At 34.5% G+C, this 25,630-nt stretch overlaps 1 protein-coding gene across 6 annotated transcripts in view; it reads right to left on the minus strand.

Annotated features, from left to right (window-relative positions):
• CENPC (centromere protein C) overlaps positions 1-25,630 on the minus strand; it is a 77,937-nt gene that overhangs the window by 29,929 nt on the left and 22,378 nt on the right. For 4 of the 6 annotated variants that reach the window (XR_004815281.2, XR_004815282.2, XM_035715427.2 and 1 more), the window contains exons 7-13: positions 25,120-25,335; positions 22,200-22,813; positions 18,111-18,302; positions 13,013-13,298; positions 10,841-10,957; positions 2,173-2,316; positions 1,528-1,610 (exon numbers count right to left, since the gene is read on the minus strand). Coding sequence is in view for 4 of the 6 variants with exons in the window: in XM_035715427.2 (XP_035571320.2) it covers positions 1,528-1,610; positions 2,173-2,316; positions 10,841-10,957; positions 13,013-13,298; positions 18,111-18,302; positions 22,200-22,813; positions 25,120-25,335 (1,652 nt within the window). In the remaining 2 variants the exon portion in view is untranslated. The remainder of the gene's footprint in view (positions 1-1,527; positions 1,611-2,172; positions 2,317-10,840; positions 10,958-13,012; positions 13,299-18,110; positions 18,303-22,199; positions 22,814-25,119; positions 25,336-25,630) is intronic. The other 2 variants (XM_049093003.1, XM_025435902.3) reach the window with 1 other exon arrangement.

The following is a 25,630-nucleotide window of genomic DNA, read 5'->3' on the forward strand; positions in this document are numbered from 1 at the left end:
TCATTTAAAAAAATTTTTTAATAAAAAGCTAAAAAATTAAGCCAAAACTATAATCAGGAAATTTTTTTCAAATGAAAAATTATTATCAAATAAAAAATAGAAAAATAATTATAGAAAGCATTCAACTTAGAGGAGAAAAATAAAATCTAAACACAGGGGAAAAAAACAATTTAAAGGAAAAAGCAAAGGGGATGTCTGGCTGGTTTAGTTGGTAGAGCCTATGACTCTTTGTTAACAGGGTTTTTACATTCAAATCCCACATTAGGTATAGAGATTACTTAAAAATACAATCTTTAAAAAAAAATTCCACCTTTCTAGCATTTCAAGAGATGCAAATTAAAAGGAAAAAAAGGGGCATTGGGTGGCTCTGTCAGTTGAGCATTCAACTCTTATATCCAGCTCAGGTCATAATCTCAAGGTTGTGAGATCAGCCCCATGTCTAGCTCCAAGAAGTCTGCTTAAGAGTCTCTCCTTTTGGGGTAGCCCACATGGCTCAGCAGTTTAGAGCTGCCTTCAGCCCATGGTGTGATCCTGGAGACCCGGGATCGAGTCCCATGTCAGGCTCCCTGCATGGAGCCTGCTTCTCCCTCTGCCTATGTTTCTGCCTCTCTCTCCCTCTCTCTCTCTCTCTCTGTCTCTGATGAATGAATGAATAAATAAATAAATCTAAAAAAAAAAAAAAAAGTGTCTCTCCTCCTGGCAACCCCCCTCAACCAACCCTGCTCGTGGGTACACCTGTGTGTGCTGTGCTCTGTCTCTCTCTCTCAAAAAAAAAAAATGATATTCCAATTTTAAAAAATAAGTAAAAGGAAAATGAATTAGTGAATCAGGAAGAAAAAATAGATAGTAAAACATCATATTTCAAACACACTTTCTTTGGCAGCATAAAAAGTTACAAAACTATTAAGAGGCATTTCAAAAACTTTAAAGTTTCAAACATATTTAAGGCAGAAAAAATGATATAATCAAATGATATACCCATCATATACCCACAGTAATTAATAAATGGCTTATCTTGCTTCATTTATTCCCTTATCAGCTTAACATTTTTTTTTTTTTTTTTTAAAGATGTATTTATTTGAGAGAGAGAGAGAAAGCACATGGCATCTGGGGCACAGGGAAAGTCTCAAGCAGACTCTGTACTGAGCAAGGGCCCGATGCTGGGCTCTCTCTTACTACTACCCTTGAGATCATGACCTGAGCCAAAACCAAGAATCAGATGCCCAACTGACTACACCACCCAGGCACCCCTTAACATTTTTAAATACTAGAGTAGATATTTTCAGTGTCAAATATTTCATTATGTTCTACCTCAAAGAAAGGACTGTCACTCTGTCATTCCTTCTCTTCCTCCCTGTCACCTAGGTGTAAGGTCTTAAAAATCTCTAAACATTTGGTAAGGCTCTTAAGAGTAAGTACTCAATTCACATTTACCACTGGTGATTATTTATATAAAACACAGCACACCTTACTCTATATGCATAATGCCATAAATATCAAGACAACAGACAATAAATAATAACTTACTTGAACTTTCCGAAACTTCCCTGTCATCCACATCGGAATTATTCTTTCCAGATGTTAAATAATTCTTAACCCTGAAAGGTCCACTTTAAGATAAAAAAGTAAACCATAAAATTGTGCATTTATAATACATATATCTAATTATGTACCTTGATGGTCATTTTTTTCCCAAAACTGCCAAGGTTTCCTTCTTATAAAACTAACATTGATGTTATAGGTCACCAAATATGTATGTACATGATGCATAAAATAATCTATAATTTAGTCTTATAACCGTCAAACAAATGCTGAATTTTATAACCTTTTAAGCTTCATGAATCAGTTATAAATTTTAAATCAACTCAAGCAACACCCCTTGATAAAAATTAAATCATAAAAAATTAGAAATAAATCAGCTTGTCTTAGTTAAAAAATACAGTAAAAAACAAGTGAAATTTAAAATATGGTCCAGAAACTGCTCAGAGATAATTCAGCTTATCCTAGTCCTAGATTCCTTTCCTTCTACTATGAATCCAGGATAGGCCTACTAATCATAACTCACCAAACAGTAAAGAAATCTTAGCCATCACTTAAAAGTCTTGGGAATCTGTTATAATTTACCATTCCTTCATTTTAAAAAAGGGTATATGACTTCAGATATATACATACCTTCCTTCCAAAACTGAAGTTTTAGGCTCTCCAGAATCCAAGTTAGATTCTGCTGGAGTCTTGCATGTAAATTCCTTGATCTGAGACTTCAGATGAACATTTTGTGCGGTCATATTATCTTTCTTCTTTGGATTTCCTATACCTCTGTAAAAATGTAAAGTGTAAAATTGTTTTCATTCCTCCATAAAATATTCTTCCAGAAAGAATACACAATGAGTAGACAATATAATATTGGCTGTAACAAATATCAGATAATCCTGTTCAGGTCTTAGGACTTACTAGAGTAGGAAAAAGAAATTTGATTCTAGGACCCACTAAGAATAATTCTGATAAGAAATCTGGTAGACACCTGGCCTAAGATGGAAGTGATGACAGGAGAACACAGGGAGACACTACCTACAGGCAGGATATAATGTATTTTACACATTTAATATATCTTTTTTTTGAAAATCCACAAACAACTGAAACTGTTTTCTTTGACACCCCTATCCAGCCTATTGAGGTACAGTAGGGGGCTAAGAGGCACTCAGGCTCATCTCTTTAATAGCTAACATCTAATTAGTTTAAGTTTATCTCCTATATATGCATATAGGATATACTATTCCCAAACTATACAACTTTTCTCACCTTTCTAAGCCCTATGTTTTACTTTGTTTCTTGACTCATTCTAACAGCCTACTCTTATTATACTTGAGGAAAAAATTTGCATGTGACATAACTAAAGAGCATGCAAACTTTCGAGTATTCTTTGATATTTTATTTCTGAAGGTTCTACTATCCCTCTAGGTCCTATGATCAGAGTCTAAAGAAATAAAAGGGATTATAAGAGAATATTATGAACAACTATACATCAACAAATTAGATAACCTAGATGAAGTGGAAAAATTCCTAAAGATACGCTAATTACCAAAACTGATTCAAGAAGAAATAATCCCAAAAGACCTGTAACAGGAGAATGAATCAGTAATCAAAAAAACTCCCTAGAAAGAAAAGCCCAGGCCCAAATGGTTTCACTGATGAATTCTACCAAGCATTCAAAGAATACAAATTCTTCACAAACTCTTTCAAAAGACAGAAGAGAACTTCTTAACTTATTTTATGAAGCCAGGATTATCTTGATACCAAAACTCGACAAAGACATCACAAGAAAACCAGAGACCAAAAAAACTCAACAACATAATAGCAAAAGAAATCTAGCAATGTATAAATAGAATTATATGTCCCATTTGGTCCCGTCGTGTCCAAATGGGATTTATACCAGAGATGCAGTATGGTCTACCATACTAAAACCAATTAATATATCATCTGAGTAAGAAACAAAAATCATATCATATGAAAAGATGCAAAAAAAAAAAAGCATTCCACAAAATCAAATAGCTTTTTATGATAGAAACACCCAACAAACTAGAACTAGACGGAAACTGCCTCAACCTGATAAAGAGTATGTATGAAAAACCTACAGCTAGCAACATACTAAATGGTGAAAGAATGGATGCTTTCCTCTTAAAATTTAGGAACAAGACAAAGAAGTCTGCTGTTGCCACTTCTATTAAACACTGTACTAAAGATTTTAGCCGGGCAATTAGGCAATATAAAATAAATAAATAAATACGAGATTTTAAAAGAAGGGTAAAAGTATCTCTATTCACAAATGATATGGTTTTTGTACTCAGAAAATCCTATGAAATCCACTAAAAAGCTTTCAAAATTAATAAATGACTTTAGCAAGGTTGAATACAAGATCAAATATTAATTGTATTTCCATACACTTGCAACGAACATCCAAAAATAAAATTTAAAAAGCAATTCCTGGGCAGCCCCGTTGGCGCAGCGGTTTAGCGCCACCTTCAGCCCAGGGTGTGATCCTGGAGACCCAGGATCGAGTCCCGCGTCAGGCTCTCTGCATGGAGCCTGCTTCTCCCTCTGCCTGTGTTTCTGCCTCTTTCTCTCTCCATGGAGCCTGCTTCTCCCTCTGCCTGTGTTTCTGCCAATAAATAAATAAATAATCTTTTAAAGAAATAAATAAAAAGCAATTCCTTTCACAATAGCATCAAAACAAATAAAATGCTTAGGGATGATTTAACAAAAGAAGTATAAAACTTATGCTCTGAAAACACTCTTGCAATAAGTTACAGATCTCAGTAAATGGAAAAATATCACATGTTCATGTATCAATATATTTATTGTTAAAATGGCAATGTTCCCTCAAGCTGATACACAAATCCAATGCAATCTGTATCAGAATCTCAAATGAAGTCTTCGTAGAAATTGGCATGCTGATTTTAAAATGTATATGGAATTGCAAGGAACCCATAATAGTCAAAACAATTCTGAAAAGGAAAAATAAAAAGGACTCATATCTCTTGATCTCAAATCTTATCATGGCAATGGTAATCACAACAGTATAGTACTAGACCCAGAACTGATACACAGATCAAGAAGGAAAAAATTGAGAACCCAGAAAGAAACTCTCATATATTACGGTCAACTGATTTTCAATAATGGCGTCAAGACCATTCTATGGGGAAAATAAGTCTTTTCAACAAACACTAATGGGACAATTGGATAGTCAACATGGAGAAGAATAGTGAAACCTTTACTTCACAGAATATATAAAAATTAGCAAGATGGATGAAAGACCTAAATGTAAGAGAGTTAAAACTATAAAACTCTTAGAAGAAAAGATAGAGGCAAATCTTCATGAACTTCCATTCTTAGATATGACATCAAAAGTATAAACAACAAAATGATAAAATAGATTGGACTTTATAAAAATTAAAAGCTTATGAGCTTCAAAGGACACCATGAAGAAGCAAAAAAACAACCCAAAGGAGAAAATACCTGCAAATCCCTTATTTGACAAGAGACTTGTAACCAAAATATATAAAGATCTCTTACATTATTTTTTTTCTTACAACATAATTTAAAAAAAAGACAATCCGACTAAAAATTAGGCTGAACAGATCTTTTTCTAAAGATATGCAAATGACGAATAAACACACGAAAAGATGCTCAACATCATCAGTCATCTGGGAAATGCAAATGAAAACCACAATGAGATACCACTTTCATACCAACTAGGATAGCTAGAATCAAAGTCAGATGATAACAACTGCTGGCAAGGATGTAGAAATACTGGAATCCTCATACACTGCTGGTAGAAATGTAAAATGGTGCAGATGCTTTGGAAAACAGTCTTGCAGTACCTCAAACAATTTAAATATAGAGTTACCATATGACTAAGCAATTCCAATCCTAGGTATATGTCCAAGAGACATGAAAACATATGTTCACATAGAAACCTGTACACAAATGTTTATGCCAGCATTATTCACAAGAGCTAAAAGGAAGAACCCAAATGTCCATCAACAAATGACCAAATAAACGAAACATGGCAAAACCGTAAAATATTTGGTCCTAAAAAGTAATAAAGTACTGATACATGCTACAACATGAATGAAACCTGAAAATATCCAAACAGGGGGCACCTGCGTGGCTCAGGCGGTTAAGTATCTGACTCTTGATCTCAGCTCAGGTCTTGATTTCAGGGTCATAAGTTCAAGCCCCATGGGGAAAGAAAAAGAAAGAAAATATCCAAACAGAAAGAAGCCAATACAAAAAACTCATACTACAGGATTTCATTCAGATTAAAATCCAAAATGTAAAATCTATACAAACAAAAATTATATTAGTGGCTGCTTAAAGCAGTGGAAGAGGGACTACAGAAATGCTAACTAAAGGGCACTGGCTTTTTTGTGAAGTGCTGAAAATGCTCCAAAATGGACTATGTTGATGGTTTGCACCTTCCTGTGAATATATTTTAAAACAATTGAGTTGTGCACATTTCATGAGTGAATTTTAAGTCTACTGTAATGAGCTTCTGTTCCATCCGGCTTATAGAAATAATACAGAAATTAAGTGATTCCATAAATTCAAATGAAAGAAACTCAGTGGAAACTGTTTATGATTCAAGTCCTCTAGCCCTTAAACTTTTGTTCCCAAAAGTTTTAACAGGGAAGAAGGAAGTTAGCTTTAATTAATGCTCATGGTTATAAAGAAACAAAAAATAACACTTAAGTTAAAAGTTTCAATATCGTTACATACTTGTAAAGAGAAGTAACTCATGTAACATTTCTATTCAGGAAGATGCCTTAATTTAAAAAAAAAGCTAGATGCCTTAGACAAATTAATCAATTTCAGCTTAAAAACTATTACCCATCTCCTCTCTGATTTCAACATGTGTATGTGTGTGTATGTATATGGGTGTATCACATAATATTCTAGTATTAAAAAGGTTTAAATTTATTTTCTTCCAAAAATCCTAGTAAGTTTTAATTCCTAAAATTCCTCTCCTGGTACAAATGGTACGAATAACATCTTTGAACATTACAAAATACAAAATCATGTGCCCAACTAAGTTAAATAATAATAATAGACAATATAATGTCTTTTTTTAACATTCATTTATTTATTTGAAAGAGAGCGCAAACGGGGGGGGGGGGGGTGGGTAGCAGAGCAGAGGGAGAGAATCTCAAGGAGACTCCCCACTCAACATGTGGGGCTCAATTCCACAACCCATGAGATCATGACCTGAGCTGAAAGCATTAGTTGGACACTCAACTGACTGAGCCACCCAGGTGCCCTGGTAACGTCTTTTTTAAAAAAGCAATTAATTCTTTTTTTTTTAAAGAAAATTTTAATTTATTGAGAGAAAGAGAGCACACAAGTAGGAGGAGGGGCAGAGGGAAGCAGATTCCTCACTGAGCACAGAGCCCATGGTGGGGTTCTACCCCACGACCCCAGGATCATGACCTGAGCCCAAAACAAGAGCTAGAGGATCAACTGAGCTACCCAATCATCCTAGAATTTTTATAGTGCCATAAATTATAAAAACTCAAAGTATCAAGCTAAATTGTGTTTTCAAACCCCTTTGTTAGCTTTAAGACTTTAGATTAATATTGAATTATATTAATAATTAATTTTTGGATCTGTGGACAATTCCTAAGATAAAAGACACAAAACTGGTTTCTTTTTCTTTTTCTTTTTTTTTTTTTTAAGATATTTATTTATTCATGAGAGACAGAGAGAGTGAGAGAGGCAGAGACACAGGCAGAGGGAGAAGCAGGCTCCATGCAGGGAGCCTGACATGGGACTTGATCCTGGGTCTCCAGGATCACACCCTGGGCTGAAGGCAGCAACCAAACCGCTGAGCCACCCAGGGATCCCCACAAAACTGGTTTCTAAACATAGTTTTAATATACTCCTGTCTCATACATTTTTAAATGACCATCAGTTAAAAAGACTAAAAATGAAGCAATTCCTTCAGATGCTAATATACAATTCATGTTAGCCATTATGAAAACATTAAAAGGTTTATGTTACATGTACTTGCACAGAGCATTAGCTAGATACTAGTTCTTGACTACCTACATTCATATATCCCTATGGCCAGAGGAAACAAAAGTTGATTGCTTAGAGGCTAAAAAATCTTGGCACTACACTAAATAAAACAATTACAGAGAAATACAAATGTATACACAAAGTAATGAATATGTTTATATATCAATTCTTACAATTTATTAAGAATGTAAAATCAGGGATCCCTGGGTGGCGCAGCGGTTTAGTGCCTGCCTTTGGCCCAGGGCGCGATCCTGGAGACCCGGGATCGAATCCCACGTCGGGCTCCCTGCATGGAGCCTGCTTCTCCCTCTGCCTAGGTCTCTGCCTCTCTCTCTCTCCTTTCTCTCTCTCTCTCTGTGTGACTATCATAAATAAGTAAAATTAAAAAAAAAAAAAAGACATTAAAAAAAATAAGTCTTGAAAAAAAAAAGAATGTAAAATTAATTTGATGGGATGAGCACTGGATGTTATACTCTATGTCGGCAAACTGAATTTTTAAAAAAAGGAAAAAAGGTAAAATCAATACAAATTATATACTATCTTATTTAATGATAAGGTCAGGTTAATACAAATTATATACTATTTTATTTAACAAGAAGTTCAAGTTAAAACTGATGCCAAACCTTGTACTTATATATGTACATATGTGTAAGTATACACATATAAATGTATATTAAGATTTACAGTTTTTAAAGAGCTTAGCAATGATGAACAAAAAATATTATAAAACCTAATCTCTTCTGGCATCCTTTAAGCCATTTTTGACATAAGTGCCTTCTTTTTTTTTTTTTTTTTTTTAAAGATTTTATTTATTTATTCATAAGAGACACAGAGAGGCAGAAACATAGGCAGAGGGAGAAGCAGGCTCCATGCAGGGAGCTGATGTGGGACTCAATCCCAGCACCCTGGGATCACAACCTGAGCCAAAGGCAGACATTCAACCACTGAGCCACCCAGATGCCCCAAGCTCCTTCCTTCTAAAAGAGCTTACTCTTGTTACTGATGCATGTTTTAAATATTATCATCATGAAAAGGGACCAATCATTTGCCTCCCTGTAGGCACCCATGATCTATTCATATTTTAATGTAATACCCAGTTTTCTCTGACCATTTTTTTTGTCTAACTTTCCTAAATACAGAACCATACAACTGTTAATATGTATTTTATATCCAAATTATCTTTGAAGTTTCCATAAGGATCACTGGGTAACCACAAAGATTTATCTTTTCACCTTATGACAGGGAGAATACCAAAACACATGTTTGCTCTTCTGTGTGTATAAAGTAGCTTAATGATCATATATCCTGATGAAACAAATGTCTCAAAGATCTGTCTATGAATTCAGATACCTAATAGGTTTTCTTCAGCAAACATTTTAGCAACTATCAACTTTGGGTATTTCTAATTAGGCTAACTCCTCATTTTACACAAAAGGTAAGGTTTGTTGTAGGAATACTAGCTCAAATTTTAAAACTCAGGGAAATCACTTTTTACCTGAACATTTCTCTCAACCTATAACTAAGGCTCATCTGCCTTATTTAATAAAACTTGGATTTATTTTATTAATACATTCAAGTAAAAACTACTGGACTACTAGTTAGAAGGCCTAGGTATCTAATGACACACTATTTAATCTATGTAGACCTTCCTCATTTATAAAAATGGAGCTAATACCTGTACTATCCACTTCTCAGGAATCTTATGCAAATAAATAAGAAACAAGCTGATATAAATATGGAAATCTGATAAAAGACAGCAAGGTCATTACAATTCAGTGGGGGGAAACATACTATTCAATAAACTGATTATCTACATAGGGAAAAAAGAATTTTAATTTCCTAAATAAATTACAGATGATTTAAAGAAGTAAATACTAAAAAAGCAAGTTTTTTAAAGATTTATTTTATTCATGAAAGATTTATTTATTTATTTATTTAAAGATTTTTTTATTTTATTTTATTATTTATTTATTCTCTCTCAGAGAGAGAGAGAGAGAGGCAGAGACATAGGCAGAGGGAGAAGCAGGCTCCATGCACCGGGAGCCCGATGTGGGACTCAATCCCGGGACTCCAGGATCACGCCCTGGGCCAAAGGCAGACAACTTAACTGCTGAGACACCCAGGCATCCCACCAAGTTAAAGTTTTGAGAAGAAAATATAGAAAAATAGATCTTTATGATCTTGGAATCAATACAAAAGCAAATGTTCAAAAAGTCTGATAAATTCTATAGCTTATCTTGAACAATACAGGTTTAAAGGGTGCAGGTCCACTTACCCATGATTTTTTTCAATATACACAATACTGAAAATGTTTTTTCTCTTCCTTATGATTTTCTTAATAACACTTTCTTTCCCATTTCTAGATTTTAAGAATATAGCATATAATACATGTAAAATATAAAATACGTGCTAATTGTTTATGCTTTCAGTAAGGTTTCGAGTCAACAGTAAGTAAGCAGTTACATTTTTAAGACAAAAGGTATAAGCAAATTTCTGACTGTACAGCCTTAACTGTACATTAAAATTATGTCTTCTGAAAATAAACAAACAAATAAATAAATAAAATTATGTGTTCTGTATAAAAGACATTAATACATGTGACCCATTAAGGATTACACGCCAAAATAGAGTTTCTAAAAAAATAGAAAACTGAGCCAAGCAACTTACAAAGAGGCAATTCATTTAAAAATGAACAAAAAGCAAATGAAAGATATTTAACTATTTAACCTCACTAATAATTAGGGAAATGCAAATTAAATCCAGAAATATACCCCACTACACTGTCAAAAAATAACAAGTCTAACACCAACACATTTCAATAAGTACATGGGACAATAAGAATTCTCACACCTTGGGCACCTGGTGGTTCAGTCAGTTGAGGGTCTGCCTTCGGCTCAGGTCATGATCCCAGGGTCCTGGGACAGAGTCCTGAGTCAGGTACCCTGCTCAGCAAGGCGTCTGCTTCTCCTTCTCCCTCTGACCCTCTCCTCTACTTGAGCTCTCACTTGCTCACTCACTCTCTCTTTCAAATGAATTTTTAAAAAAAAGAATTCTCATACCTTGCTATGGGGTTATAAATCAGCTCATCCAATTTTGAGAATGATGCAGCAGTATTAGGACAAGTTAAACATGTACATACCCTAAAATTTAGTAATTCTATTTCTCCTATATATACTACTACAAGGAATCTCTTACACATTTGCTCAAGGAAACATGTATAAAATGTATGTACAGGGATCCCTGGGTGGCGCAGAGGTTTGGTGCCTACCTGTGGCCCAGGCGCGATCCTGGAGACCCGGGATCAAATCCCACATCGGGCTCCTGGTGCATGGAGCCTGCTTCTCCCTCTGCCTGTGTCTCTGCCTCTCTCTCTCTCTCTGTATGACTATCATAAATAAATAAAAATTAAAAAACAAAATAAAATAAAATAAAATAAAATAAAATAAAATCAGGTTGTTTTAAAAAAAAATGTATGTACAGGCAAAAATCTTTTTTCAGAGTGATAAATTATCAAGAGACTAGATAAATACATTGTATACCTGAAAATATAACACAGTGTTAACACTTGAAGAAAAAGAATCACATCTGAAAATAAATAAAAATTATCATTTAAAAAAATAAAAGTGGGGCAGCCCCAGTGGCGCAGCGGTTTAGCGCCGCCTGCAGTCCAGGGCGCGATCCCGGAGACCCTGGATCAAGTCCCACGTCAGTCTCCCTGCATGGAGCCTGCTTCTCCCTCTGCCTGTGTCTCTGCCTCTCATTCTCTCTCTGTGTTTCTATGAATAAATAAATAAAATCTTTAAAAAAAATAAAAATAAAAAATAAAAGTGGAAACAACTCAAATGCTCACCCTTCAATAAATGAATAAAAAGTGGTACATTACTTGCAATAAAAAGGAGTGAAGTACAAAAAAAAGGGGAGAGATTAAACATTTTCATATAACCATACAAGGTAATAACTATAAATCAACCACTTGTTTCTTTATATATATATATAATGAGAGTTACGAATGGTTTGTATATTTTCAAAAGTTATATCTTAAATGGTTATTTATCTAGATAACTATTTCCATTTTGCCTCTTGGCCAGCAAAGTCTAAAATATTTACTCTCTGGCCCTTTAAGAAAGTTTGCCAACCTCCACTCTTTATAAAGGAATAAAAATAAATCATTTATCAACATGAATAATCTTAAAAATGAACTGTGGGAAAAAAAGCAAGTCACAGAAGGATGTGTATACTAATGAAACCATTTTTATAAACTTTTAAAACCATACCACTGCCGTTCATATATATACATGCACATGTAGAAAAAGTATAAAAATATCCATGAGAATGGGCTCAGCAAAAGTACACATGGGATTTCAGTGGTCACTATGTTTTATTTCTTAAGTGAAATCATGAGGGAATCAGGGGTTTTACTTTTTTTTTTTAACCTGAAATATAAAGAAACTGAAAAGTTGTATGAAAATGGTGTGAAAAAGTTAGAATGTGTATAGGATTTTTTTTTTTTTTGGTACTACAATGACATATACTACTATGCTTTAGGGCACTATGATCATTTATTTTCATACACCCCTAGCACCTTGCAGTTTCTCACATATATATTATTTGTTGAGTAAATGAAAGAATAAATACTATGTCAATAAACAAAAATATGCAAGAACAATACCTAACTCACTAGGTTGTTAGGACTGATGAAAATTCATTGAAAGTTCCTAGCAAATACTTGGCACAAATAAGCAAAGTATGTTGACTATTATCACCTGAGGAGAAGAAGTATTAAGATATATTCCCAATTATTGAAACCACATTAACCTCACTCAAAAGGAAGCAAATCAAACTAGACATTAAAATGACTAAGGGGCACCTGGTTGGCTCAGCTGGTTAAGTATCTACCTTCCGCTCAATTCATGATCCCAGAGTCCTGGGATGGAGCTCCGCCTCTGGCACCCTGCTCAGCCTGCTTCTCCCTCTCTGTCTGCCCCTCCCCCCTGCTCCTGCTGGCTCTCTCTCTCACTCTTTCTCTCTTAAATAAATTAATAAGATCTTTTAAAAAAATTACTAAGATAGTTAATTATACTGGAATTAAAATACAAAATACATTTTTAAAAATAACTAAAATGGTAAATTTTATGTGCTTTTACCACCTTAAAAAAAAACTTAAAAAAAAAACTTTTAAGTGACAATAATACTTACCTTTTTAAATATATCACTCACATGCCATGTACTACATAATAGTCCCCATTTTAATATGAGGAAACAAATGGAGAGTACTACTTTGTCCTGGGGCAACCTCTAACTAACAGGTGAGCATGGATTTACAACCAGGTTTGTCAGACAGCAGAGCTTCTTACTTCTTCAGAAATGATTAAATGACACCGACAAACTATTAAATGCTAAACAACAAAAATAACTATATTGTACACATAACAGACATTACCCAGAATGATTTTTCTTCGTAACCAGGTCTTCCTCATCACTTTCTAATGACTCATTCTGGCAACAACCAGAAATTTCATCATGGTCAGTAACTCTTCCAGAATCTTTAGCATTTAAAAACTCCTGTGCTCCTGAGCTGCCTGAAGTAGTTATCTTCCGCTCTTTAAATGGGATAGTTTTTTCCTTAGTATTCTTAGATGACTGATTTGGTTTTTCAGCAAGTTTTTGTCTACAGTCATAAGACAATGACAATTCATTTCTTCTTGGAGAATTGCTATAAACATGACCTGAAAGAGTCAATGATAACCTAAAGTTAGCATAATGTTTATCTAGATTATTGAGCTCACTGAAATACCAACATTATTTACTTAGATGTAAACACACACACACACACCAATCTCATAGGCTATGTTTGTTTTCAAATTAAATTCATATACTGTACAGCTTTTCAATTTTTAGGTATATGCACCAACCCCTTTAAATTCATCACAGGCTTCCAAAACCACTTTCTGTGTCTCTACCCACTACTCTTTGGGCCATCCTTAAGATCTAGTTATTTCCCAAGGCTCCAGCTTCAGCTTCTCACTCTATGCACCTACTTTGAGGGACCCTTCTACCCTTAAACTGTAATTACTATGTAGATACTGGTATAATATTCACCTACAACTCTCTCCTAAATCTTCCCCTCTGGTTTTAGTTCCTATCTTAATGAAAAGTGTAACTATTGACCCAGATACCTACATCAGGAATCTGAATCATCGAAGACTCCTGTACCTACTCACAATCAATCCCCTAATTCTGTCATTTCTACATTCTTAATATCTCTCAAATCTATTTCTTCCATAGCTCTCCTGCAGGGATCCTCAACATTTCTTAACTGGATTATTAAAGCAGCCTGTTAGTCTACCTTTCTCTAGTCTTGCCATTCTTCAATCCATTCTTCACACTGCTTCAAGAATCATCTTAGGAAAACACAAGTTGGATCATGACAATGTTGCTAAAATCTTTTAGTGATTATCTGTAACTTAAGGATTAAGCCAAAATATTTTCAATTATTTATTTCTACACCTATTTATTTCATTAATCAAAAATGTTTAACATTCGCTGTCAAATAAACAAACCAAAAAAATCCAGCAATACTGAACTACTTACATTTCTCTAAAGCACTGCATCTTAAAAGGTTGCTCCCTGGACCAGCAGGATCAGTATCACTTGAGAACTAGTTTGAAATGCAAATTTTCAGGCTTCACTTCAGACCTACTAAATCAAAAACTCTGAGTAGAGCCCAATAATCTGTGTTTTAACGAGCCCTCCAAATAACTCTGATAAAACAATTTTTAAAAGGTTAAACTCTAATCTCCAGATGCTACTCTACTGAAAACATTCCATCCTTCCCTCTCACCCCATTCACTCAGTTGATTGCTAATTCATCCTTCAGGAAGCTTTCCCTAATTCCCATCCCTAAATTAAGCAGCTCTCTCTCAACTCTTTGATAGTATTTATTAGCCATCTAACTGTTTACTTATCTCTCTCTTCTAGCATACTGACAACTCCTAAGATCAAAATTGCTCTTTTATATTCTGAATGCCTAACACCAGGAGCAGGACTGTGGTGAAGCAATTTTTTTTTCCAGTTCTACTGAGATATAAATGACATATAACATTGTATAAGTTTAAGATACACAATATAATAATTTTATATATGTATGTATTACAAAATGAATACCAAAGAGTAAAACTTAAAGTTCTCATCATAAAAAAATTTAATAAGCTTGGAAAATTTAAGAGGGTGCTCACTCTCAGAGTCATACAAACACTGAATCTGAACTCACACAACCCTGAGACCAAGTGCTTCTGCAAATTTCTCATTCTTTGTTACTCACTTGCTCCACTCTAGTATTGGGCCTTGCCTAACACCATTCCTGTCTCAGAGTGGGCACTCGATAAACGTTTCTCAACATACATGAAAAAGCAGCGGGGCCACATATCTACTATAGGCAGTTTGGTTGCTTACTAGGGAAATAAGCAATGGATCAACAGACAGAAAACTTGAGTTCTACTGTTTTCCAGTTCTAGCACAAAGGCCTATGACTTTAGGTTGCAACTCATATTGCTTTTTTGAGCTTCAGACTTTCTTTTTCTATCAGAAGAAATATTGGTAAGTCTCAGAGTTCTAGAAAACTTCTCCAAGCTTTGTAGATTTTTATTTACCTATATATTTACATGCTCATCTGCCATACCCTGGGTGACTCAGCGGTTTGGCGCCTGCCTTTGGCCCAGGGCACTATCCTGGAGTCCCGGGATCGAATCCCACGTGGGGCTCCCGGTGCATGGGGCCTGCTTCTCCCTCTGCCTGTGTCTCTGCCTCTCTCTCACTATGTCTATCATAAAATAAATAAATAAATCTTTAAAAAAAAATAGTAACAGGAGTTAATATTTTATATACTAACTACATGCCACTTACTCCTTCTACGGAGGTAGAAGGATTTGTAATAATGTTACAAAATAAGAAACAACAAAATAACTGAAAAGTGGAGAAATCATAATTTAAACCCAGATCTAAGTCCAAAATCCAAGGAAGGCTATAATATAATATCTCTTTCTACTATCAATCAAGGATCCCAATGACTCAAAAATTCATAGCAACAATGCCTCAGATTTGTGCCCTATTTGTTCTACTCTCACTTGTTGATCTAAATACCAGAGACAACAGATTCTGCAAATGTAAATATTCTTTTTTCATTTTTAATCTTCTACCATCTTCTCATGATTACTTCCTTTAAAAGATTAAAAATTTTTCCAAAACAATAAATGTACCACGTTGTACAGAGAAGAGATAGTATAGCAGACCGAAGAATGTCATTTTTATAAAGACCTGCTTGCAAAGTTACCTCTTGACTAGCATGTGGGAACTCAAATTTTGGAGGGTTCCCATTATTTCCTAACTGATAAATGTAGCTTAGTGCGCCTAAACTGCTTTGCAAAAAATACGGTTTATGTCAAATACTTGCTTTCCTTCAGGGAGTCTGGAATTTTAGTACTTACTAGGTAGACGGTGTCTAGGTGATCACCTCCAGGCTTCTTTGTCCATTCATAAGTGATGGACACTTGGGCTGCTTCCATAATTTGGCAAGCGTAAATAACACTGCTATAAACATTGGAGTGCATGTATCCCTTTGAATTAGTATTTCATTGGGTTCAAATACCTCGTAATGCTGGATCACAGCTATTTTTAACTCTTTGAGGAATCTCCATACCGTTTTCCACAGTGGCTGCACCAGTTTGTATTCCCACCAACAGTACAAGAGGGTTCTCCCTCCCCTACATTCTATGAGGTTATTTTATTTTATTTTTTTTAATTTTATTTTTTTTAAATTTATGATAGTCGCAGAGAGAGAGAGAGAGAGAGAGAGCGAGAGAGAGGCAGAGACACAGGCAGAGGGAGAAGCAGGCTCCATGCACCGGGAGCCCGATGTGGGATTCGATCCCGGGTCTCCAGGATCGCGCCCTGGGCCAAAGGCAGGCGCTAAACCGCTGCGCCACCCAGGGATCCCTCTATGAGGTTATTTTAAATGGGCAGATAAATTGATGTAACATCCTGTAAATTACCAAAAACACAAAGACCTTTCCTTGACCCTATATCTCTATGCTCCCTTATCTTACTATCTCTCCTTCCTCACTTCCTATTCTCTTAAAACCACTTGAATCAGGCTTTTGATCTATCATTCCACAGAAACCATTTCTATAAAAGTGACCAACAACTTCCATGTGGCCAAAATTCTACTGTCATTTCTTAACTCTCATCTACTTCAAGTCATCAGCAGTATTTAAGAGTCCATCACTCAATCCTTAAAATGCTTTCATTACTTTGCTTCCATAAACCTAAGTGCTCTTCAATTTCCTTTAATCTTACTAACTGTTCCTGTTTAGTTTCTTTTGGTGGATGGATCTACCTTTTCGTCTTGACTCCTGATTAGTCTCCCAGGACTAAATCCTTGGCTTTCTTCTCCAGGTTCATTGTATCATTAGGTGATTTCAAACAGTCCTAAAGTTTTAAAAATCATCTATATATTGTTAGGTCCCTAATTATACATCCTCCCATATCCTTCTCCCTAACTTTAAGTTCATTTACCAAGCTATTTCCTCAATATATCTACTTTGATATCTAATTAATTTATTACAACCTGAAATCTTGACATCCTTCCATATCTGCTTCTTTCATACTTTTCCTCATCTCAGTAAACAATAGAGCTCAAATATTCTACTTGTTCAGGCAAAAATAAGTCTGAGTCATCCTAGACTCCTGGTTCTCTCTCCGTTAGTACCAAATCCAAACACTTTTCATCTCTTCCCTCTGATAATCTCTTCCCTAGTGCCCATGCCCTAGTTTCTTCTCTATATAGCAGTAAGAAAATCTTTTAAAAGAAGACTCAACCAAGTCACTTTACTGCTTAAAATCTTCCAATAGCTTCCCAATACACTTCATCTAAACTCTCTATCCCAGTCTGCCTCTCTGACTTCATCTCTCCTGGCTTACTCATCTTTAGCCATACTGGCCTTCTTGAATTTCTCAAACATGCCAAGTATGCTCCATTAGCACTTTTACAAATACTGTTCTCTTAGTCTGAAATGTTACACACCAAGTTATTTGTATGGTTCCCCTCTTCATTTTTCTAAGATATTTTCTCTGAAAGATCAAAATGGACTCTTATTACACCTTTTATAAGAACAGTATTCTATTTTCTTACCTACCCCTACTTCTGCCATCTACTTCTCATCTCTATCATTTATCTGATTTTTCTTTATTACCTATCACTGCATGAATTATACATCTATATTGCTGGTCTTCCTTTACTTAAATGTAAGTCCCATGAGAGCAGTTTATTTTTCCACAGCTATATCCTTCTATCTAGAATATAGTATATAGTAGAGCCCAGTATCTTTACACTTTAATTGATTTAATATTTCTATCAATGATCCAATTTAACTTTGTCCTCATTAGATTTTCTGTGGAAAATGGGAGTATAAATCAAACATAAAGCCTCCTATACAATGACTTTTTGGAGCTCTCCATGAACATCATTTAAATAAAATACTTACTCTGCTCTGATTTTACCACCCACCAATCAGATGGGTGCCGGGAAATTCTTCGACTTCTTGTAATAGTTGAAGTCACTTCATCAGGTATAAGCTTATTCTTCTTGGACCCACTAGGAAAATGCTTCTTTTTAGATTTCTTATCTTTTTTCTGATACACTGTATAAGGAACATTGGTGCTATTTTTCTTGCTTCCTAAATTAAAGAAAATAAAAAAAAAATTTACAATCTATGGAACCAAAGAGTTTTCAGAAAATCACAACAGATTAAAAAAAAAAAAACCCTTTCAATTATGTCTTAAATTTATTCTGTGGGCTTCTTTCATCTCCTTTTTTTTAAGTCAAATGTTCTCAATAAGATCTGTTTCTGTCAGTTAAATGTAAACCTTTCACATTGCTTGAGAACATATACTTCTGAGCCCCCCAAAAATGTACATTCTGAGTACATTCTGAAAAGGAAAAGTATGTGGCTTCTTCCAACTACTTACCAATGTCCCAAGTCAAAAAAAAAAAAGGTAACCATTGTTTTTCTGTTTTGAATGGTCATGATTTTGTCAATCTAATTTTTGAAAGAAGAGATTTAAAATGAAGTTTTTTTCTTTTTTTAAAAGATTTTATTTATCCATTCATGAGAGACACACAGAGAAAGAGAGGCACAGAGACACAGGCAGAGGGAGAAGCAGGCTCCATGCAGGGAGCCTGACGTGGGACTCGATCCCAGGTCTTCAGCATCACGTCCTGGGCTGAAGGTGGCGCTAAACCGCTAAACGCCATCCGGGCTGCCCTAAAATGAAGTTTCAAAAGATGTTCCTATATGAAGGAAAAACATTATTTTTGTAAATAGAATTTAAAAAGAAAAAAGAGACTGAAAAGAAACAATGAATATGGCAAGCAATCATAGCTAACGTAAAGGTTTGGTACCAGTAGTAATTTCATTTCATCCCAATGATGTAAGAAAAGAATCTAGCAGAAAGGTGAGATCAATTCTAGTTTTGTTTTTTGCGGCTGACAACAAGAAGGAAAAATCAGGGAAATACAAGATATTTCAATACAAATATTACAGCAAAGAGGGGCACAACCACCAAAACGGAAAATTTTTTTCAGGAAGAGGTTTAAAATATTAGATGTTAGTAGACAGAATGAAAAATTTTCTTGATCATCAAATAAATCAAGAAACCAGCATTTATGAAGCATCTGAGAAAAGACTTCTGATCCAAAAAAAGAATTAAACCCCTATTAAGTAGGAAATATTCATGGAGTAAACAAATTACATAAAGTCTGTAAGACCAAAGGAGCAGATAGGTATTATACATAATCACATAATTAAAGATGAAACTGTACAGAACTTTTCAAAAAGATGAGAACATAATTCGGGTTGAAATCTGGAAATACAGGAAATACAAGACCAGACTTTTACTCTGAAGGTAAATTTGGGAAAATAATTCAGATGGAAGCAAAGGAATAATTTTCTCAAGGTATGAATATAAAGGAAGAACAAAGGGCAAACTATTAAACTTGAGGAATATGGAAAGAATCACGAAAATTTATAAGTGAAATGAGAAAAAGAAGTCAATAAAGAATAGAAGGAAATCAAACAAAAAAATAGGAGAATCAGACTTATCCTGGATTATCTAGGCTGGTCCAATCTAATTATATGTGTTCTTAAAAGTAGTGGTCAGAAAGGGCAATGGAAGAAGAGGTAAAAGAAAATGGAAATGTAAGAAGGCTGGTATTGCTGGCTTGGAAGATAAAAGAAGGAAATCATGATACAAGGATATAAACAACTTCAAGAGGCTGGAAAAGACAAGGAAGCAGATTCTCACCCAGAATCACAAGAAAAGCAACCTTGTCAACACATTGATTTTAGCCCAATGAAATCTATTTCAGATTTGTGACCCATAGAACTATAAAATACATGTATGTTTTTTAAGTCACTAAGTATGTGGTAATTTGTTATGACAGTGATAGAAAATTAATACAACTGGTAATTAATCAGAAATTATAGTCACTAAACAATCTAGATAAAGAAGAATTTAATATACCTGAAAATCAATGTGAAGAATTTGGCATTTAATTAAACAGAGTATCCTTCAAGTATACTTTCTTGATACAATGTTTTTTTCCTAAGAACTTAGGATAAATAAAAATTTTTGTAGCTTCAAATTTTGTGAATTCATATTTTAAGGGACTAATAAGAAAAAAAACTTTCCTATAATGTAACTTCAGTTTAGTCAGATTCTTTTTATTTTCTTAAAATACCCACCTCCTGAGAAAAGGAAAGGCAGGCAGGCAGGCAGGCCAGCCAGCCGGCCAGCCTGGGTGGCTCAATCACTTAAGCATCTGCCTTAGGCTCAGGTCATGATTCCAAAGATTCTGGGTTCTAGCCCTGCTTCATCCGGCTCCCTGCTGAGCGAGGAGTCGGTTTCTCTCTCTCCCTCTGCCACCACCACCCTGCTCATGCTCTCTCTCTCTAATAAATAAATAAAAATATTTTTAAAAAATAACCTGGGACATTTGGACATTTACAAGAGAGGTCCACAAAATAAAAACGGTGGCTTTTTTCTCCCTTTATTTTAAGCAGAATTTTTCAAATACACAAAGGTACGAACAGACAAAACTCATGTGTGACAACCATTAATTCAGGTAATTTAAAGTCTATGTTATAGATTATACAAAAAGAAAGCTAAAGTAATTGAATAAGTAATAATTAAAGTGGAATTTTTCATAAAAACTAGCTTAAACACCGTACTTTACCTCTTTCTCCCTTCTTTATCAGCAATATGTTATAGTCATCTAGAACCTCTAGGTACAAACACAATTATAGTGAAGAGAGTTTTCTGGTTAACTAATAGTTTTTTCAAATGACTACCAAAAACACTTCCACTTATTTCAAAACTTCTTTATAGTGCTTAAAAAATATAGGCTCTGGGATCCCTGGGTGGCGCAGCGGTTTAGCGCCTGCCTTTGGCCTAGGGCGCGATCCTGGAGACCCGGGATCGAATCCCACATCGGGCTCCCGGTGCATGGAGCCTGCTTCTCCCTCTGCCTGTGTCTCTGCCTCTCTCTCTCTGTGACTATCATAAATAAATAAAAATTTAAAAAAAATATTAAAAAAAATATTAAAAAAAAAAATATAGGCTCTAACGAGGAGACAGATCCTCAGCCAGTTTTTTTAACCTTGAGTGTTATCTCCTAACATATGGGATTATCAAGAAGGATTAAATTATATTATGTACATATAAAATATCTAATACATTTATTAAGTGTTTTCTATTCCATTAACTATTCTAAAGAAACCTGTAAGAAAAATTACCTTTTCTATTACTTAGAAAGCGGTATAAAGAATATAAATGGATCTTTTCTTCATGAGAGTTTCATCATTACAAACCTTAATCACTATACAATAATGACATAAAGAGGATAACCATACTCCAGCTTTGTCTGAGACAATCTCAGTTTATGCTTCCTGTCCTGAAATCCCTTTTAATTCTCAAGTCTCCCAGCTTGGATAAGTAATATAGTGAAACAAGATAAAAAGATCTATTGAGATATTACTTGGATAACTGTCTCTAATTCTACTACTGGCCTATGAATATATGTGTATATCTGCTAGTCTACAGACACTACTAGATCGATTTTTTTAATGGTGATAACTGTGTCTCAGTAATCTTTGTTAATTTCACTACCTAAATACAGTGTCTAGCAATTTACTGTTAGATTAATGAGAAAATGATGGAATAAAAGAGTATGAATTTTATTCTGTAATAAATAGCCCCATACTAATCTTGTTTTTTTCTTCCCAGTTTATATTTCAATAAACCTCAAAGAATATATGATGTTGTCTTATTCATATTCTGGTAACTACCTGGTTTATGAGTCTTTCCCATTCACTTTTCCCTTTATATATACTACCATCTTAGAAGCTACACAAAACTCAAGTGACTCAGAATTTAGTTGTAGGTAAAAGACAGATGCTAGAAAAGAGCCTACAGATTTAGTTTTACTTTGCCTACTTCCCAAAGCTAAACAGAAATATTATAAAAACAAAGTTGTGGAATACTGTTCATAGTTATACTTAATATAAAACACTTACCCACAGGCAGCATCTGTTTTTTGGAAATACCAACATTTATCACCTTTTCACACTCTTCCATATTTCTATCTGAATTTCTCTGTAATTTATCTTGGGTGATATGTGACACATTTATATTGTTATCTTTCGATTGTTCCATATCAACCTGTTCTTCAAGGATATTGGCCTTAAATTTTCCTCTCTCTTGTTGTTGTATAGTCTTTTTCTTTCCAGATGATTTCTCTGCATTCTCATAATACATTTCATGTTTTGTAGATCTATAATCATTTTCCAGTTCATTTGTCGAAGCACAACTTCTACCCAGTCTTCTTTGTTCAGAGGGCGGAGACGTCTCTACTGCATAAGCTGTGTCAGAATGTTTGTCACTTGTCAAAGCTGTAGGTGACACGCTGTGATGTTTTTCTTTTGACTTCTTACTTTGAAGTAGTGCAGAGCTCTCTGCAGGGTACACTGTGCACTGTTTCAGAGACCCAGCCTTTCTGGGTATAGTAATCCAAGGTTGACTGGCAATACTGCTTTCTGATTCATCAATTATAAATTCATCCTCTAACAACGTTAGGTCATTTGAAGGAGATGAATGAGGTGGAGCAGTTGCTATATGCCTAACAACAGGACTAAACAGGATGTTACAATAAGTAATAGCTCAAAAAATAAAGTTTTTACCTTTGCTTTGTGAAGAAAATAATCTAAATAGGAAATATAATCTATGTATCTTTTAAAGAACAGTATACATCTCGTCAATTTTCTCTTACCCTTGAAAATCCTCCTCTCCTTTTACATTTCTGTAATACCCAATTATACTCATTTAAAACACTAATGAAATCACAGAAGTTCAGAGCTGGAAGGAAGCCTAGACATCAACTAATTTAAGGCTCCCCCAACCCATTATATATATTGAATAGTTGAAACCCGCAGATGTGTTAAACAGCCCAGAGACATTGACCTACAGTCCAAAAATGTATGCCATTATTATTTATACTGTTATACTAATTCTAGGTCTGTATAGATGTCTCTTAGGGGCCAGATTTCTTTACATCCAAAACAATGTCATTTCCAAGGCATCTTCAAGTATAATAGTCTAAGAAAACACTACAAATTTATGCACTAAATAATATAAAAATTCATTCCAAGTTTGATAATCACATACGTCTTCAAATAAGTTTTAATATTGCAATCACAGTATAGAAATAAATGAAAAGTATCTAGAAAGGTAATCTAATAGGAATTAAACAGCATCTCTTCCAATTAGTTGGGAAAGCTTTCTAGAGAAGGAAGGAATTATTCAAAGGATAGTAATCTGATGGACTCTTCTGCATTTCCTTCGTTTTTATAACAACAGCCTCAAGCAAAACACCTACTGAAGTGAGATATGCATAAGTAAAAACTTAGGGTAAACACCCAAACTCTGAAGCTAGCATATGTACTCCTGTTTCTGCCTTTTCCGCTTGAGTCAGGATCCTTAAGCATTATCGTGTCTGCCTCTTCTATATTTTCATTAATAAAATATACAAAAAGATTATGAAATGAAAATGCCTTCTCTACTTTTCTAATCTCAAACCCCTGATAAATCTTATAATGTAAAACTAGTTTTACATTATAAGATTTATCTCTACATATAAATATATATATATTTATACACACACACACATATATATACACTAAGAAATATACTATCTTCTAACAAGTAGAGTTTTGCAAGTTTATATGATTAGAAAACTCTAGAAAATCTAATGAATACCAAGTCAATATAAATAGAAAACCACAATGTATGAATATTTAAACAGAAATATTACTTTTCAACATTTAGAGAAATAGCCAATCTGTTATAAACAGGTTTAATTTGCCTTACTGTATATAACTCATCTATTAAGTTTTTGTATATAAAGAAGTAATGCTAAGAATTTAAAAATTAAGCCTTCCTAAACCGGCCAATAAGAATTCTCTAAATTTGCGCCTCTATTTTACTTCAAGGGACTTCCAAAACATCATGATTAGTCAAACTGAAGATATCCTTAGGAAACAACGTTGACACTTGCTATAGACTGAATGTCTGTATATTTCCAAAATTTATAAACTGAAACCTAATCCCCAGTGGAATAGTATTTGGGGATGGGGCTTTTACAAGGTGATTAAGTCATGAGGGTAGAACACTAATGAATAGAATTAACACCCTCATAAAAGAAGCCTCAGAAAGCCTTCTTGCTATCATCTGCCATGTGAGGTTGTAGAAAGAAGATAGCCATCCATGACCCAGGAAGCAGATGTCACCAGAAAAGAAAAAGACTAGCATATGACAAGGGAAAAATGGTATGCCAAAACAGACAAATGCAAATGTGTATGACCAAGTTGGCAGAAACAGGTAACCAGGGAGAGTGAAGGTTTTAAATACCAGCTGACAAATCTGAAGTTTATATAGGCCAGTGGTTCTCAACCCTAGCTGACATTAATTGTAGTTAACTGTAATGTGCAGCCAGTTAAGATCACTGTATGGACACTGAAGAACCTCTAAAGGTTTTAAGGAGGCCAAAACAGACTAAAATTTATTAACACAAGCAGAAGAAAAGTAAAAGTGTTAAAGCCCTTAATAGTGAAATACATCATGACATAATTCTGTTTCTAAATACTGCCTTCATTCTTTGGTATCATACAGATTTGAAAGTGCTAATGAACAGAAGCAATGAAAGCTGAAAAAACTTACTGTCTTTCACATTTAATTTAGTAGATATTTAATGATGGCTTTGGGAGTGATTTGCTGTGAGAGTTAGGCATAATTTCAATTAAAATTTGTACCAAATAAGATTAACTTCTATATAAATAGCATTTAGCATTAAGAATCTATTTAAATAGCATTAAGAATCCTTGATATTGTTCACAGAATGTAAAATAAAATTGCCTCAAAGGCAGCTTCTTAGTAACTCACCTGGATTCACTTTTTCGTTTTACAGTTTCTAAAAACAATGTTGAAAAACTTTTTTTAGTTTGTGGCTGAATTTCATCTTCTGAGTCTTGTACTCTTTTCTGAGATATTCTTAATGATCTCCTCTTTTGTGTTTCTTCTGATACTTTATCTTCTATTTCTGATACTTTATTTGCTATTTCTCCTTTCTTCAAAACACTTTTTTCTTCAAAATTTAACCTTGAAGGTTAAAAGGAAGGCAAGTTGTATAATCTCACAGTTTGCTGAGTTATAAGTTTTCCTGAACAATAAAGTTTTCAGTGACAATACAGACCACTTACAAAATTTTCCACTAGGCCGGGACACTTGGGTGGCTCAGTGGGTTGAGCGTCTGCCTTTGGCTCAGGTGGTGATCCCAGAGTCTTAGGATCAAATCCTGCATCAGGCTCCCCCTCTGGTTCTCCCTCTGCCTATGTCTCTGCCTCTTTCTTGGTCTCTCTTATGTATAAATAAATAAAATCTTAAAAAAAATTTT

The sequence above is a fragment of the Canis lupus genome, chromosome 13 (genome assembly GCF_003254725.2).
Source record: "Canis lupus dingo isolate Sandy chromosome 13, ASM325472v2, whole genome shotgun sequence".
Classification (NCBI taxonomy): domain Eukaryota; kingdom Metazoa; phylum Chordata; class Mammalia; order Carnivora; family Canidae; genus Canis; species Canis lupus.